This window comes from Mus caroli, unplaced genomic scaffold, assembly GCF_978045245.1.
Source record: "Mus caroli unplaced genomic scaffold, Mus_caroli_1 scaffold_7, whole genome shotgun sequence".
NCBI lineage: Eukaryota > Metazoa > Chordata > Mammalia > Rodentia > Muridae > Mus > Mus caroli.
In genome coordinates, this window is record NW_028227262.1 from 29,514,485 (window position 1) to 29,531,144 (window position 16,660).

Here is a 16,660-nt window from a genome sequence, read left to right on the forward strand (position 1 = left end):
TTTTTTCTGTGGCGTTGATATTTAGGGCAAGAGGTATGCCACTGGTCTTCATCTGAGGGTCAGATACTACTCTGGCTCAGCACTGGTCTCTTGTCTGCAGCTTCACTGAGCACTGGGGATTGAGGAACTCCCTGTGTTTGTAGGTTTTACTCAGGGTCAGGTCGGTCTCCTCCCTCGGTTTATAGCTTCCACTGCTCCTGTGTGAGCTTGTGAGCTTAAAGTTCAGTGAGACTATACTAACACACTAGAACACAGAAGCATCCTTATAGGTAGATTGCTCAGGCGTGTGTGTGTGTGTGCACACGTGCATATGTGTGTGCATGTATATAATATGTATGTATGTGATATATGTGTGTGCATGTGTATGTATGTATGTGTGCATATGGGTGTGCATGCATGTGTGCATGTGTGTGTATATGTGCATGTGTGTGTGCATGCATGTATATATGTGTATGTGTTTGTGTGTGTTTTATCAAAAGCAGTCTGTTGAGTGTAATAGCTTTCTTGGAACTAAAAGGGCTGCCCAGACAGCTTTAAGCCAACAATCTTCCTGTATTCTTTCCTTTCACCCATGTATCCTTCTTACTCTACTACTCCTGTACCCCTTTCCTAGTTGACTTTATGTTGCTGTGAAAAACACCCTGACCATAAACAACTTTTGGAAGAAAGTGTGTTTGGTATGCACATCCCCATCACAGTCCATCATTGAGGGAAGCTAGGTAGGAACTCAAGCAGGGTACAAGCATGACGTCAAGAACTGAAGAAGAGGCCATGAAGGGGTGCTGCTTACTGGCTTGCTCAGCCACTTTCTTAAATATCCCAGGACCAATTGCCTGAAGGTGGCACTGCCCACAGTGAACTGGGCCCTCCCACACCAATAATCAATTAAGGAAACCACCCACAGGCTTGCCTATCGGCCAATCTGATGAAGGCATTTTCTCAGTTGAGGTTTTTCTTTCTCCCAGACAACTCTGACCTTTGTCAAGTTGACAAAAGACTAACCAGCACACCTCTTACTACCCCAAAAACCACAGACAAACAAATTACAACACAGACTGTGCGTGTGGCATGACCCAAGGTCCTGCTATACTGTACTTGAGAGTCTTGAGAGGATAGGAATCTATCGAGCTGTTGTGACTTAGAAACAGAAAGAGTGCTGGGCAATGGTGGCACATGCCTTTAATCCCAGCACTTGGGAGGCAGACGCAGGCAGATTTCTGAGTTCGAGGCCATCCTGGTCTACAAAGTGAGTTCTAGGATGGCCAGAGCTATACAGAGAAACCCTCTCTCTCAAAAAAAAAAAAAAAAAAAAAAAGAAAGAAAGAAAAAGAAAGAAACAGAAAGAGTTCTTTCTCAAAGGGATATCATACTTTAAGATAGGATACTTAATGAGTCACTATTTAACCTAAAGATTACATTTCCATTCATGGAATTTGAGTCACTATGGCACTCCGCTGGAGACTATGCAGACCTGAGGGTTACTGCGACTTTCCTCTTCATGGGGATGACATTATGTGGGTAGCCACTTAACCCAACACCGTAACAGCAGACCCTCTCTGAAAGGGTGACACAACCTTTGGAAGCCTTCTTATTGCTTGCAGTCCGTTCTGTTAGCTGCTTCCTGGGTAATTGCTTTCTTACCTTTGCTGATACACAAGGCCACTTGAGACACAAGGTTCATGGGGCTGGAGAGTTGGCGAAATGATTTAGAGTACATACAGTTGTTGCATAGGGCCTGAGTTTAGTTCCCAGCACCTATGTTGGGTGGCTTATAACCACCCATAAGTCCATTGCCAGGGAACCTGACACCCTCTTCTTGCCCCTGGAGCCAATTGTACTCATGTGTTCATACCATCCCCCCACACATTCTTTTTCAAAAAGATAAAAAGTTTGTTTTTAAATAATTAACATATTTAGGGCAAGGCTTTGACAAGCCAAAGAACCACAAAATGAGAGGAGTGTTGGACTATGATTCAGAACCTGTTCCTGGAGATGGCTGGACCCAGGCTATTAAACACTATTAAGCACTCTGGGTTTGTGCCTGGCATCTTGGAGTCAGGATGACTGCTCAGACAGCTTTAAGTGTCTGTTTCCAGTCATTGCAGGGACAGGTCTGGCTTCTACAACATTTCTTTTTTTTCATTGCCTGATCTGATTTTTTTCCTCAGTCGAGTCATTCCCCAAGGGTCCAATCTACTTCCACAGCAATGTCCTGTCCGCTTGGGTCCAGATGTTTAGCGAGGCATTCCTTTATGTGACGTTTGTCAAAACAGAGCTTATAAAAGACAGACACAAGGAAAGGAAAATGGGCGAATCCAGCTGAAAGTGTTATGAAAGTAAACACACCTTTTGTGGGTAAGAATGGTAAAAGACAGAGGCTGTGTTTGATGGTCCCTGGGGCTTCATGCACACAATGCAGGCCTCTTAGTGGTAAGATAAGAGGCCAAGTCTTCATGAAGAGTCCTAGTCCCCCAGTGAAGGATCTGCTCAGCAAAGTAACTCACTGGACTCCTTTTGAACTAATCCCTGATAACCTCCCTGGGAGATTTTTTTTGTGGAACATTATCTACCAGCTCAAGGCCAGCCTTTCATGTACATACTTTTGTGAAGTGATTGAAGGAAGGAGGACAGGTCTCTTGGTCCTCATTGTTTTCCCTTATCAGCCTGAAATTACACTATTAGCCATTGTATTAACTCTCTATTACCTTCAGTGACAAATAAGTCACCTATCCATCCATTCATCTGCCCATAAATTCACCTACACATCCATCCATCCATCCATCCATCCATCCATCCATCCATCCATCCATCCACCCATCCATCCATCCATCCATCCACCCACCCATCCATACATCCATACATCCACCCATCCATACATTCACACATTCATCCACTCATCCACACACCTATCCACCACCCACCTATCCATCCATCCATTCATCCATCCATCCATCCATCCATCCATCCATCCATCCATCCATCTATCCATCCATCCACCTACTCACCTATCCACCCATCTATACATCCATCCATCAACCCATCCATCCATCCACTCATCCATCCATCCATCCATCCATCCATCCATCCATCCATCCATCCATCCATCTGTCAAATGTTTATCAAGTACTTTCCACTTCAAAGGTTAGGTAGAACAGAATTATTGCCCTTGGGCTGCTCAAAGTCTAGCTGGAGGTACAGGGAATGAGTTGCTCATAGCCATGTGACCAGTGGTTCAGTAGAAGTAAGGGTATGGTTGTTTGAGTGCAGAGGAAGAGGGGTAAAAGCCAAGCCTTTTGGTCTTAGGTGATAAGATACAAGGGATGAAAACTGGCAGATTGGGCATGGGAAAGGAGAAGAAATAAGTGTTGAATTTGGGCCTAGAGACTCCTGGAACACTGTTGGTGTTGGATACCCAAGTGGGCTCAGAGTGTTCGTGAAGAATGGGGGTGGAGCAGTCTGTCTACCTGGGTACTGGTGCACGTATGGAGGGATCAGGTCTTCCCGTCCCCCAAACAGCACCTCTCCAATCACCCTGCAAACAGTGTAGGGGATCCTGCCCTGGGGGCACAGCTATCTGCCAACTTTGCCAGTGTGAGAGCCCACCAAGAGATCTTGAGGTTGGACATAGATCTGTTTTGCTTTTAATATTCATAATTTGGACATTTCAAAACTATGGAAGATGGCTCCAGCGAGGCCCATGTGTGATGAGAAACGAGTTTTAGCCCTGTGTTCCCAAGCCTTGGCAGCATCAGTGAACCTCAGAGGATAGAGTGTGCTGATCTCTTGTCTCAGAACATCGCCAGAGTAGGGCCTTTGCCAGATACTTAGATGGAGAAGTGGGTACTAACCCAAGTACCCAGCCCCACCCCTGGATTGCTTTCAGAGTTTTAAGGGAAATTTTCAAAATCAAATTGTTACTTGGACAAAATAATTGAAATTTAATTTGGCTTTTGGAAACATTTGGCAGAATTTGGCTATGAAACCCTCTCTCAGCAGTTGGCTGGGCACTGGGGAGGTATCAAATACCCTTGATTTTCATTTATGAAGACTGGCTCCAACACTCTCTCTATGCAAATAGTGATTTTTTTTTTCAAAAAAGAACAATCTGATTACACTTATTTGTGTGTATGCTCATGCACACATGTGGGTGAGTGTGTTCTATAGTGCATGTCAGGAGTTCAGAGGATCGGTTGGCTCTTTCCTTCTATCATATGGATCCTGGTAGAAAACGGCTTTACCTGCTGAGCCACCTTGCCAGCCCTGGCTTCTCTCTCTCTCTCTCTCTCTCTCTCTCTCTCTCTCTCTCTCTCTCTCTCTCTCTCTCTCTCTCTCTCTCTCTCTCTCTCTCTCTCTCTCTCTCTCTCCCCCTCTCAGTGTGTGTTTGTGTGTTTGTGTGCTTCTGTGTTTGTGTGCCAGTATGGAGGCTGGAAGAAGATGTCAGGTGTTCTCCTTCATAATGCTCCATCTCATTTCCTTGAGAAAAGGTCTCTTATTAAATCTGGACCTGGGCTGGTGACCGGCAAGTCCCAGTGACCTCTCTGCGTCACTCTATTGTTACCCGAGCACTGAAGTCACAGGCATATGCATAGCCACGAGCAGCTTTGTTGCATGGGTGCTAGGGATTCAAACTCAGGTCATTATGCTTGAAGAGCAAATGCTTTCCCAACAGATCCCCTCATCAGCCCAAATAGTGCAGCCTTATACACAAGAGATATTGACCCACAAAAGTCCATTTTAGACTAAACTCCTTATGAAATCCTAGCTTGCTTCTACCACAGGACACCCAAAGCCCTGTCTCTAACTTAGAGGTATAGCAGAGAGAAAGTTTTGTGGCTTCCCTTAGGCATGGATGATGTCAGCATGGGAGAAGTTACAGGTTACTGATACCTACTGCCACCCCAAAAGATTCTTGGGACCACAGTTCTCAGGGAGGAATTGTGGTAGGAAGAGTAGGGTCGGGGAGAGGGACACCAAGGTTTATATAGAAAAGAAATTTGTTTGGGCTGGAGAGATGATGGCTCAGTGCTTAAGAGCGCTGGCTGCTTGCTCTTCCAGAGGACTTGGGTTTGAATCCCAGTACCTTCTTGGTGGCTAACAGTCTTCTCTAACTCCAGTTCAAAGACATCCAACGCCCTCTTCTGGTCTCTGTGGGTACTGCATGTATGTGATACAGAGACATAAATGCAGGCAATACACTTATACACATAAAAATAAAAAAACGTTAAAAAAGCAGCACTCGGGAGGCAGAGGCAGGCAGATTTCTGAGTTCGAGTCCAGCCTGGTCTACAGAGTGAGTTCCAGGATAGTCAGGGCTATACAGAAAAACCCTGTCTCAAAAACCCAAAAACAACAACAACAAAAAACAAAACAAAACAAACACCCCCCCAAAACCCCCAAACAAACAAACAAACAAACAAAATGTTAAAAAGGAATGTCTGCTACATCTGGGCTATGTGCTACAATCAGAGAAAGCATAGAAAACGCTGCAGCTGTGCTAATGTGGAAGAAGGTGGGTGCAGTGCAAATGACCTGTGAAGCCTTAGGAGAAGCGGCCCAGGGCTTCTGAGTGTGTGCGACTTCCCAGCTCACTAACCCAATCCCATTTTTGGGAGTGCCTTTTACTTCTTAGTAAATGGCTTCTATTTCTATTGTTTCTATTATTTATTTTTAAAAAAGGCCAAGAGTTGTTCTTTTTTTTTTTTTTTCAAAAGGAAAAGAGGGAAAAACCAGAGGCCTGGGTTGGTGGTGATGATGTTTAGGTGGGAGCAGGGGAAATTACTGGGTGCTATGAAAGACTGTCAGAGATATAGAACATTTCATTTTCCCAGTACCAAAGAACCTGCTACTTCTATACTTTTTTTTAAAATCAAGCATTTTCATATTAATATTTTATTTTGTACCAAAACCCTGTTCTTGGGAGCCCCCCAGTTTATAGTTAAAGGAACTGACACTCAGCATACAAGCCAGACAGCCACAGATACAAGCTTTGATGTGAGCACTCATTCTACTGTGTGTGACCTTTGACTTCTCCACCATAAACAAAGACACAGTACATCCAGGTCTGTTCAGTAACCCCCCCCCCCCACACACACACAGAAGGACAGACTCAAAGAATTTCTTTGGCAGCCTGGACTATTCAACCTTTGGAAGATTAGACAGTGAATTTACAAGAGTTAGCTCTGTCTGGCCTCTCTAGATTAAAAATACATTTTAAAAATGGAGTGACTTCTCATGGTATGAAATATGAGCAGCCCAGGGTTCAAGAGCTGCCCAGGGAATTCGTGGCTGGCAGTATCCCGAGTGTAACAAATTGTGTGTTTCTCGGTACTTTGTTCAGCAACAATATCAAGGAGATACAAATCCTTGACAAGGGAGGTAAATTGCTTTAGATCATGTTGGGGACAAAGAAAGAGTGAGAAGGAGGAGCCAGAGGTGCTGGTTTCCTGAGTGCTCACATACAGGTCAAGGTCTTAAGGACTTGGTTTTCTCCCTCCAGCTTAGCATCCTGTGTAGTGTTCAGAGGCAGTCTGCAGCTGGGAGTGGCCCTTCCGGCGTCTCAGCTGCACCTTCCTTCCTTCCTTCCTTCCTTCCTTCCTTCCTTCCTTCCTTCCTCTCAGTTTCTCAGTTTTGGGGAAAACGTGTTTTATCAGCCATTTTCAACATACTTGTAAATGATGCGATTTCCAGCACGCTGACAGTTTCAGGTAAAGCTGTATCATTTGGCAAGTTTCCAATCAAATGTAAGCACTGAGCCTACCTGCTATCATTTGGTGGCGGTTTGGGTGACAGTGCCCTCCATAGGCTCAGGCATTGGAGCACTTGGTCCTCAGCTGTTTGGCACCATTTGGGAAGTTTTACGAGGTGTGGTCCTGATGGAGGAAATATGTCACTAGGGACCCACTTGAAAGCAAGCAGCCCCTCCCTACTTCCCACTGATTCTTTCTGCTTGCTGTTAAAGATGCGACTGCTCAGCCTCCTGTTCCTGCCTCTCAGCCTGCCACTTGCTGCTGTACCTTCCCCCATGATGGACTTTGTTCCTCTGGAACCATAATCCAAATAAAACCGGTCCCTCCAGAGCTGCCTTTAGTCATTGTGTAATGTCACCGCAGTAGAAGCACAGCAGACACCCTTTCTATCATCCCTTCACAAATACAGAAAGTTCGGGGCTGGAGAGGTGGCTTAGATGTTAAAAGTACTGGCTGTTCTTCTAGAGACCCTGAGGTCAATTCCTATATGGTGGCTTACAACCATCCATAATGAGATCCTGGTGCCCTCTTCTGGTGATGTGTAGGCATACATGTGGGCAGAACACTATACATGGTAAATAAATGAATCTTTAAATAATACAGACAGCCCTGTGGTTGGTAGTCAAAGATGTTGCCTCTTGTTCTTTTCTCCTTGTAAATATACTCCACTTCTTCCTTAAAAACAAACCTTACCTTTATTGTGTGTGTGTGTGTGTGTGTGTGTGTGTGGTGTATGATTAAAACTCTTTCATTGACCATGGAGTCATTTTGCATCAAAAAGAAGCATATAAATTGAAATTAATCATTTTTATGTGGCCATAAGCTCTCTGTTACACAGTTCTTTTATTCAATATCCTTTCATTTTTTTACATTTAAAAATTAAAATGTATACATGGATTAAAAATATGTATGTATGTGTATCCACTGATCACGGCAATTAGCATTTCCACTTCCTTGAACATTTATCATTTCCATGTGTTGGAAGCCTCTGAACTCTTCTGGTTATTTTGGGAGATGTTATTAATTCTAGACAGTTAATTACATTACTGTGCTGTATAGCAGTAGGACAAATTCCATCTATCTACCTGTGTCTTGGTACCTCTTATTTAACCTCTCTTTCCATCCTCCCTCTCCCCTTCTTAATCTCTAGTGACCACTGTCTCATTACAGAAATTATTAATGTAGGATTGAGCAAAACAATGGACTCGTATTATGAGCTTTTAAAAGTAATTAGAATCATGCTGGAAACAAGCCCCGTGGAAAGCTGGGTAATCGGAAGAGTGAGGTGTCTGGTTACAGAGGCTTTCTGGATTCCCATGTCACTGTGTCCCTGGTGGGTGTCCAGCCACAGGAGGACACTGGTAAAAGGTAGGAGGAGAGGGATGTTTGTGACAGAATGGAGAGGCAGCAAGTAGGTCTGCCTTCCTCTGGTTGTCCTCTCCAGACTAAGATGGAGGACATAGAAATGCTGGATGTCTGGAAATGGATTCCACATACACTAGGAGGGCTACTTGCCTATCTACTTGGAGAGGTTCTAAGCCACCCAACCACACAGGTCCATGTGGGCGACTGATAACACCTCTCAATCCTTCCACTTGGGAGTAGTGTGCACAAACTACTTCACAAAAGCAGAGACCTAAATTGCCTGTTTGTTAACAGATTTTAAGAGTAAAAACATTAAAAAAAATCTGTAGAATAAGTTGTAATAGATATCACCACTAATGAACATAAATCATATAAAAACTCATATGCTGAAGAAATTTGGTGAATATTCTGTATGCGACATCATCACAAGATCGTTAGGGTTACAACTTGTCCTCGTCTGAGGAACAGTTGAGGGACACCTCGCCGATTGGAAAGGAAGTCCATTTAACAAGGGCAACTTCGCAGATTCTCATTGCATGCAGGTCACACACAGAGAGCTGCTGCTTTATTCCAGATGGCTGGTCAGAAAGGGCAATGTTATACTGTGACAATGGCTTCCAGATTCCTGGGGCTTCATATAATAATTGTGGCTTTTAAACTTTTTAATTTGAATTTTTATGTTCTCGAGAATTTCACATTTGAGTGCATACATAATATATATGTATTTTTAAAGTAAGCTTATAAAATAACGTTTCCCTATGACTTTCCCAAATGTTCTTAGTGTTATTAATCCCCCTTTTGTGTCACTTTTCTTTCCCCACCTCAGATAAAGCACCCCGTATCTTTCCCATTTCCCCTACAGTGCCTGCATCCTCTAACTATACTCTGCATTCAGAACCAGCCAGGGCGTGTTTCACAACATCACATAGGGTTCCAGACTTATGGGCGCTTTTCTGTTTTGTAGCTACACCACTTGAATTTCATGGCAGAAGTAAAGACAAGAGAATTGCATTTTTATTGGGGCTGCAGAGATGGCTCAGTGGTTAAGAGCACTGACTGCTCTTTTACAGGACCTGGGTTCAATTCCCAGCACCTGTATAGCAGCGAACAACTATCTGCAGTTCCAGTTCCAGGGGATCCATTGGTCTCGTCTGGTTCCCAGGGGTACTGCATGCATGTGGTGCACAGACATATACCCAGGCAAGACATCTATATGTGATAAATAAAAACTAAATCTCAAAAGATTAGAAAACATAAAATCCATCTAAAAAGTAATCTTCCTAGAAGCGACACCTGTCACTTCATGACTCAGAACCTGTTCAAAAGAGGCATCCAGAGCCGGGCGGTGGTGGCGCACACCTTTAATCCCAGCACTCGGGAGGCAGAGGCAGGCGGATTTCTGAGTTCGAGGACAGCTTGGTCTACAAAGTGAGTTCCAGAACAGCCAGGGCTATATAGACAAACCCTGTCTCAACAAAGCAAAAAGGAAAGCAAAGCAAAGCAAAGCAAAGCAAAGCAAAGCGAAGCGAGAAACGAAACGAAACGAAACGAAACAAAACAAAACAAAACGATGCATCCAGAGGTAGACTGGCTGGGAAGTGCACTGAGTGACATTTTATAAATAGAATTGGTCAAGTCTATTGTTTAGTAATCATTTGATAAAGTTCTATTAATTGAAAAGATAATTGCATAAGTCAACAAACCAAGCATGGGTGACTATCCTGGCCCCACTGGCCTCTCAAGCCTTAAGGTATAGACGTAAGTTTCATAAGTGAAGTAAAGAAAGAGCCTTAGTGAGTTTTCTAAGGCTTACAGAGCTCATAGTTGTTAGCTGTGGGTTGCAGGGGAGTTTGAGTGAAGGGCCATTAGCTTGGATAAGGGGATGGGGTAGCTGAACGGTGGTCTGCCCAAATGGAATCCAGTGTCCACAGAAAGGCAGACAGCAATGCATTTGGGAAAAGGGTCTTTGTAGATGTAGCTGCTCTAAGGATCTTGAGATAAGAAATCAACTTGGATTATCCACTGACCCTTCAATCCAAAAGCAAGTGTCTTTTTTGGAGTACAGCAGAAGGAGATTTGGCAGTTAAGGGAGAGGGCAATGTGACCATAGAATCATGTGGCCACAAGCCAAGGAATGTTGCCAGCCAGCAGAAACTAGCGGAGAAGAATGGGTCCTCTCTAGAGCCCCAGAATGACATATGACCCTGCCTGGTTTTGAACTTGTAGTCACCTGAGAAGGAAGAACATGTTGCTTGCTATGGTTTGGATCCTCCGATTAGTGCCAGTTTTGTACAAAAGCCTCAGGAACTGTGCTCACTCGGGACTGGCTTCCTCTTTAATGTTAGTTGTTATAAAATGACGACACTCAGTAATTCAACATTGTAAGTGAGTAGCCTGCCAAAAAGGGGACACATTTCCCTGATACATCATTTAAGGTTTGATGGGGAAAGCAGTCCCACTCTATATAACATGGAGCAAGAGTTTGATAATGGAGCTTGGGTCTTGCTTGTCCAAATGTGGGGCTAGGGAAGAACCAACAGAAAGCTGCTTGCTCTGTAACCAATGATGGATCTGAAGTTGCTGTAGACCGGCAGGACCAGAAGTGTGGACAAAAGCCAGTAAGATGTGGGAACAATCATGGTCAAATGGACAAAAAGCCACAAAGACAACTGGAATCTCTACCTGTTCTAAGCACTTTGGACGTTGACTCTGAAACAAAGCCAGAATCTTTCTGTAAAGCTGGCTTTCACCCAGGCCTCAGTAGCTGGAGGAGAAAGAAGGAAGAGCATGGGGAGGAGTCGTGGTTCCCCTAGAAGGATGCAGCGGTGTTTCGATGAGTGTGGCTTTATTCACAAGCATAAACGCTGATGCTCTACCTCTGCCTCTGTAGACAGCTGTGCCCTGGGGCCAAGTGCAGAGGACAGTGCTGAAAAAGAAGGCTCACAGCAGCTAAGGTGACCAGGGAAGGACAGCGACGATGGTGTGGCTTCAGACAGAGCATGCTCTGAGGACCCATGGCAGAAGAAAGCAGCCTGCTGACCTTTCTGACTTCTCCCTCCCTTTTCTCCATTTACCGATCAGTCCCATGCATTAGGAATTAAATAACAGGATGTCACCCATGAAGGCTGATGTTAGATTGTCCCTGATACCTCCTTGCCCATAGACCTCTACCACCAGCAGAGTGATTAGCACCTTGGTGCCAGCGAGGATGGAACAGTACACTTGGGGTTGAAACATTGATCAGGGAATGCTTCGGGTTTTGGGGCTTGTTGCTGTGACAACACATCTGGCGATGTAATTTAAGGAAGGAGAGATTTATTTGGGTTCACGGTTTGAGGGTACAGTCCATCATTGTTGAGGGGGGCACGGCTGTAGAAGCTCGAGACAGTTGGTCAGAGCATCAGCATCAGGAAGCAGAGAGATATGAATCCTGCTTCTCTAGCCTCCTCCATCATGGTCCACATTTAAGGTGAGTAAAGGTGGGTCTTTTCTAATCGATTAACCTAGCTTAATCAATCCCTCCGGGCCCACATGAAGGATTCTGACAGAAGTGACTCTGTCAGGTTGACAGCACTGATCATCAAAGGAAATTTCTGCAGGTGGGTGGAGCCTTGAGGGAAAGTGGTTGTCAGGTGGGCAGAAGGATACCTTGGGCTCAGCTTCTGTCCTTTAGTGCAAGGCAGCAGGGTCCTCTTTCCTAAGACTGGGATGTACCTGTGTGGTAGCCTGGCTCCCATACCTATGGTCAGACAAGAAGAAAGATGAGAAAAACTTGACTTATTTCTGTAGCTCGCCAGGGAGTTTCTGCCAGAAAATTGGTGGGACTCCCCGACACCCCAATACCTTTTTTTCTAGTTCAAGAATTCACATCCTTAAAAAAGGAAACCATACACAATGTGCTATTTCATTACTGTTTTTTCCTTACCACTAATACTTCTCTGTAGTATTGCTTATGTCAGTTGGATTTTTCTATGTTCATGTCACAGCCCTAGTTTATATGTGGAGTGGCTAAGAGGCAGGTGGAGGAAGACAGACTGCTGAGATAGCTGGGGTTTGAATCCCACACTCGTCTGTCAAAACGTGAGCAAGTGAACAAACCTCGTTTTCTCCCTCGGGACATGGTAAACAGAAGCACCTCACAGGGCTATGCAAGCGACTATACACACATGACACAAATGATTTTGAAATAGTATTATTTAATCAATGTTATGTTTAGATTATTTTCAGGTTTCCCCACTCACACAAATACACTGCAATTAAGTTGCTCACTGTACCCTTAATTTCTTCCAAAGGAAACATTTGTGGCATGGAGTAGAATCTTATCCTGAGTAAGTTGTACATGAAGAGTCTCCATATGTACAAAGCGCAGTGTATAGGAGGGAACACAGTTCACTTTCTTAAGACATGGAAGGTGTGTTTGTGTGTGTGTGTGTTTTGGGGATGGGGGGGCATGTGCCCAGGTCCAATACTGTGTGGCAGGCCTGGCACAGGGAAAAGACAACACTTGTAGCCAGGGTCAAAGCTCTCAGGGAGAGAAGCAGGTGGCTACTCCCCCTACACCTCCCCCCACAGCCCTGCATCACAATTCTAAATGGTCTTTGGTGGGTGGAGAATTTGTTACCTTGCAAAAGAACACCCAGGGTTGGCTTCCAAAGTTAGAAAGTGAGACATGGGTGTGCTTTGAAGACCAAATACTTAGGAAACTTTTTTTTTTTTTGAAAGAAAAGAACACACTAACAGCAGAAAAGAGGAGAGAAAAATGAAACGAAAGCAGCAGGGAGATAGTATTTGCCTACTTACAGGAAAGTTAGGCTGTCAATCAAATAAGGGACCCAGCATGCCAGGGTTTGGTTCTCCATCCCAGACTCTTGCAGCTCTATCCCCCATCCCTGTGTCACCCTTGGCCACCCTGCTCAGCAGAGAGCAAGATAAATACAAGAAAGTGAATTTGGTGTCAGGTTCTCCTGGACGAGGTCCCAGTTGGGTGTCCCTGGCCACGTGTGTCAGTCTCTCCCATCTATAAAATAGAGACAATAATTCCTACCTTATGCTGTAGCCGCGTGGAGCCAGTGAGGCAACGCCTGTAGAGTATTGCTCCATGGCTGGCACAGAGTTATGTGACAATTTTAGCCATCACTCTTCTTGTGCCACAGGGTGCAATGGGACTGCAGACCAATTTTATTATTGGCTTATACAATCAGCCACACTTGCCCTTGAGATACAATCCAACAAGCTCCCCAAATGGGACTGTGTAATTTCTAATTTTCTTTCTCACACTGGAGGTTGCAAGTTGAGTAATCACAGACCAGGATGGCAAAGACACACCCCTTAGAACAACAACAAACAATTAGATCACCATTAAGTTTAATTTAGGGAAAATGAGGAGTTGGTAAGGTTTGGGGTCTTGAGCAGTGACCAGGGAGGCATCTTGAGATGATGCAGTGAATGGTCCTTCTAGGGACACTCCTTCATTCCGTCATTCACTCACTCAACATGAATGCATTAGGTACCCGCTACCTACCAGATGTTGCTCCACGAAACGCAGTGAGAAAACAGTACTAGGAGTCTCTGCTGGGGGTAGGCAGGTCGGAGTGTTTACTCCGGGTAAGACTAAGAACAGGGGACAAGAGGTTTGTGTGTGCAGGCGAGGGGATCATTTCTGGAGGAACAGCGAGGGGAAGCAGTTGGAAAGTGTGTGATGGACGTCGTACCTAGCTGTTCCTGCAGTCCTTGTAGGATAATGTCACTGTCACTAAAATGACAGAGGGCACTGGAGGGTCTGGGTTAGATGCACCCTTTGAAGTGGATTGTTCCAACCGAAAGTACCTGAGGAGAGGAGGGTGACTAGAGAACCAGCTACTGCAGAGCTCCAGAGGTAGAATTTTGGCTCAGCCATGGAAGGTGGCAGCAGAGAAAGCGAGGGAAGGTTACACTGCCTTGTTCTGTCTGAGGTGAATTCCGAGATACACTGATGTGAAGCGGTGGGGGAGATCAAGTCAAGGTGTCTCCAGGGTTCTTCAGCTGAGTTGGGGGAAGGCTGTGTGAGAAGCAGGCCTGGACATATAAGGTTTGATTCTCAAGTGGAGAGGGCAGGTTGGCTGGCCTATGGGTGAGAAGGAAGGTCTAAACTGGAGATTTGCAGCTGACACTTAGCCGTGCTTAAAGCCACATAGATGATAGGGTCTTTTAGGGAACCTGGAGACAGGGCGTGAAGTCCTCTAAGGGTTGATATCTAGATCGGGTTCCCCAGTGGTAGGCCCTTCCAGAATGGGCTCACCAGCCCCATCTAGAGGGTCGTGCGTGCAGGAGGTGCCATACATATTACCGTGACAGCGAGAGTCAGGGAGAAGTGCTTCGTAGCTCCCCGCCAGGGTGGCAGAAATAATTAAGAGAAGTAGGTAAGGAGACACTGGCAGAACACGTGCTCGCCTGACCCCAAGGAGGGAGCAAACCTGGCTGTATTAATGTGCTCAGACATCTGGGCACCACTGCTGCCTTGCCCACAAGGCTCCGCCTCTTGGGCTCTCTCTCTCCCCGCCCATCTGCCCATCCTTGCCTGTGTGTGTCACTTCTACAACCGCTCTGATTGTAATCGATCAACAGAATCACGGCTCATTTTGCTGTTTCGTCCGGTCGATGTGAAAGGGGCCGGGAGTTGGGCACATTGTAGTCCGTGTTGCCGGGATTCCCCTCCCAGGCCTTGCTGGCGTGGCGCCCCCCCCCGCCCCCCCGGGACGCGCGGTGGCCGCGGGGCCTCGGGAGGGTGGGGGTCTTGCAGCCGGGCTCTCGGAGGTGTGTCCGCTCCTGGGCTCGTTCCCCGCCGTCGCGAAGCCAGGGGGTTCTCGCGTGGCGCCGACGCTCCACTCGGGCTCCGGTCCCCGCCGCGCGCCGCCGCCACATCTGGAAGCGTTCAGCTCGTCTGCTCCGGCGCGCCGGGCGGGCGGGCGGGCGGGCGGGCGCGGGCAGGGGCGGGCGCGGGCGCGGCGGGGCTGGAGGGAGGAGGGAGGCCGCGCCGCGCTCTCGCGCCCGGTGTCTCCCTCTCGCTGCCTCTGCAGAAACAGCTCCCTGCCAGAACGGCGCTCGGCGCGGCGCGGCCCGGAGCGGCGGCGGCAGTGGCGGCGGCGGCGACGCTTCCCGCGGGCTCGCCCTCAGGTGTTCGCGGCTGCCGTCGCCGAAGATCGCGGGTCGGGGCCTCGCGGCGATCGCCCTGGGCGGGCCGGAGACGCCTCGGGCCCCCTGGCGGCTCGGGGTCCACCCGGCGCCGCGGGCCCGCCGCTTTCCCTCGCCTCGCCTTTGCGCCTCTTCTCGCTCTGCCTCTCCATTTATTATTCTTATCATTTTTATTTTCAAATGGTGTAGCCGCCAGAGGTGCGGTGCTAAATTCTTGGAAGGGGCCCGGATGTACTGAGGATGCATTACAATCTCACGAAAGGAGGCGGTAGTGGAAAGCAGCAGTTTTTGGTGTTTGGTGCAATAATGGGGATCAGGTAATCACCCGAAGGGAGCAAGAACCACTGCGGATCCACGGCTTCCTGGATTTGCGCGAGAGCCGCCGGCCTCGGAGGAGGGATCCATCCCGAGCCGCTCGCGGCTGTTGCTGCATTTCTTCCTCTTTGTGGCTTCTCCTTTCCAAGCAGTTTTTGGCCAATGGTCAATGAAAACACGAGGATGTACGTTCCAGAAGAAAACCACCAAGGTAAGCGGGACCCCAGCGCCTCGCCCGGCTCGCCCGCGCTGCCCACGGCGGGTCCCGGTGGAGCGGCCCTCGCCGCGTGCGCGAGGGGCGCCAACCCCGCGCGCGGGAGCCCGCGGGAGCCGGCCGAGCCGCCGTGCGAGCCGGAGCGGAAAATTCCCGCCCCTCCCCCTCCGCGGCCGGGCTTCTTCGGAGCATGTGGTTCCCATGAAATCCTGAGCGAGGGGGAAAGTTCCCCAAGTGTCGGCGCTGCCTGCATTTCTCGCCTTTGCCTCGAAAGCCGGCCGGCCAGTCTGGCCACGGCGAGCCGAGGAGCGGCTGCTTCGGGGTCCCTTGCTTTGCTGGGGCGCGGCAGGGAACGCGCGCGCTCGCGAGCACCCCCACGGAGACCAGCCCCGCGCCGGTGGGCCCACAGGCTGCCCCAGGTCCACTCTTCCCGACGCCACTTCCTCGGGCAGTGCGCTCCGGGTCGCGGGTGGGGGTGGGGGCGGGGGCTGCAGCTGTGCGTCTCAGCGCGCCTCCTCTCTCCCGGCTCTCCGCTCCTCGGCTTCTCAACACCGCCCACCTCTCCACTGCCATTGACCCCGAGCGAGCCCACGCCAGGTGCCGGGTGCCGGGTGTGTTACTGTTAGCACCCCAGTGTGGACTCGCACCTGAGGATGGAAAGCGGTTAGAAGCCTCAGTGATGTGTGGGCTTTGCTTTTCCATGTTTTCAGGGAATCATGAAAGGGTGTGACTAGCTCTGAGGCTCCATACTTAGTGTTCTCCAAGCATCTCCATCCTGGGCATCAAGTGTCACCAGATCCCCTCTAATGGTGAATGGCTTTCGGGTAGCTCCCCACTTCTTGGAAACTTT

At 47.8% G+C, this 16,660-nt stretch overlaps 1 protein-coding gene across 15 annotated transcripts in view; it reads left to right on the forward strand.

Moving 5' to 3' along the window:
- Positions 1 to 16,660, forward strand: part of Cacna1c (calcium voltage-gated channel subunit alpha1 C) — a 623,917-nt gene that overhangs the window by 84,106 nt on the left and 523,151 nt on the right. The window contains exon 1 of one of the 15 annotated variants that reach the window (XM_085840082.1): positions 15,138 to 15,807. The exons of the other annotated variants lie outside the window; for them this stretch is intronic. Coding sequence (XP_085696208.1) covers positions 15,759 to 15,807 — 49 coding nt within the window. The 5' untranslated portion in view covers positions 15,138 to 15,758. Of the gene's footprint in view, positions 1 to 15,137; positions 15,808 to 16,660 lie in introns of those variants that run through there. 15 annotated transcript variants of the gene reach the window in all.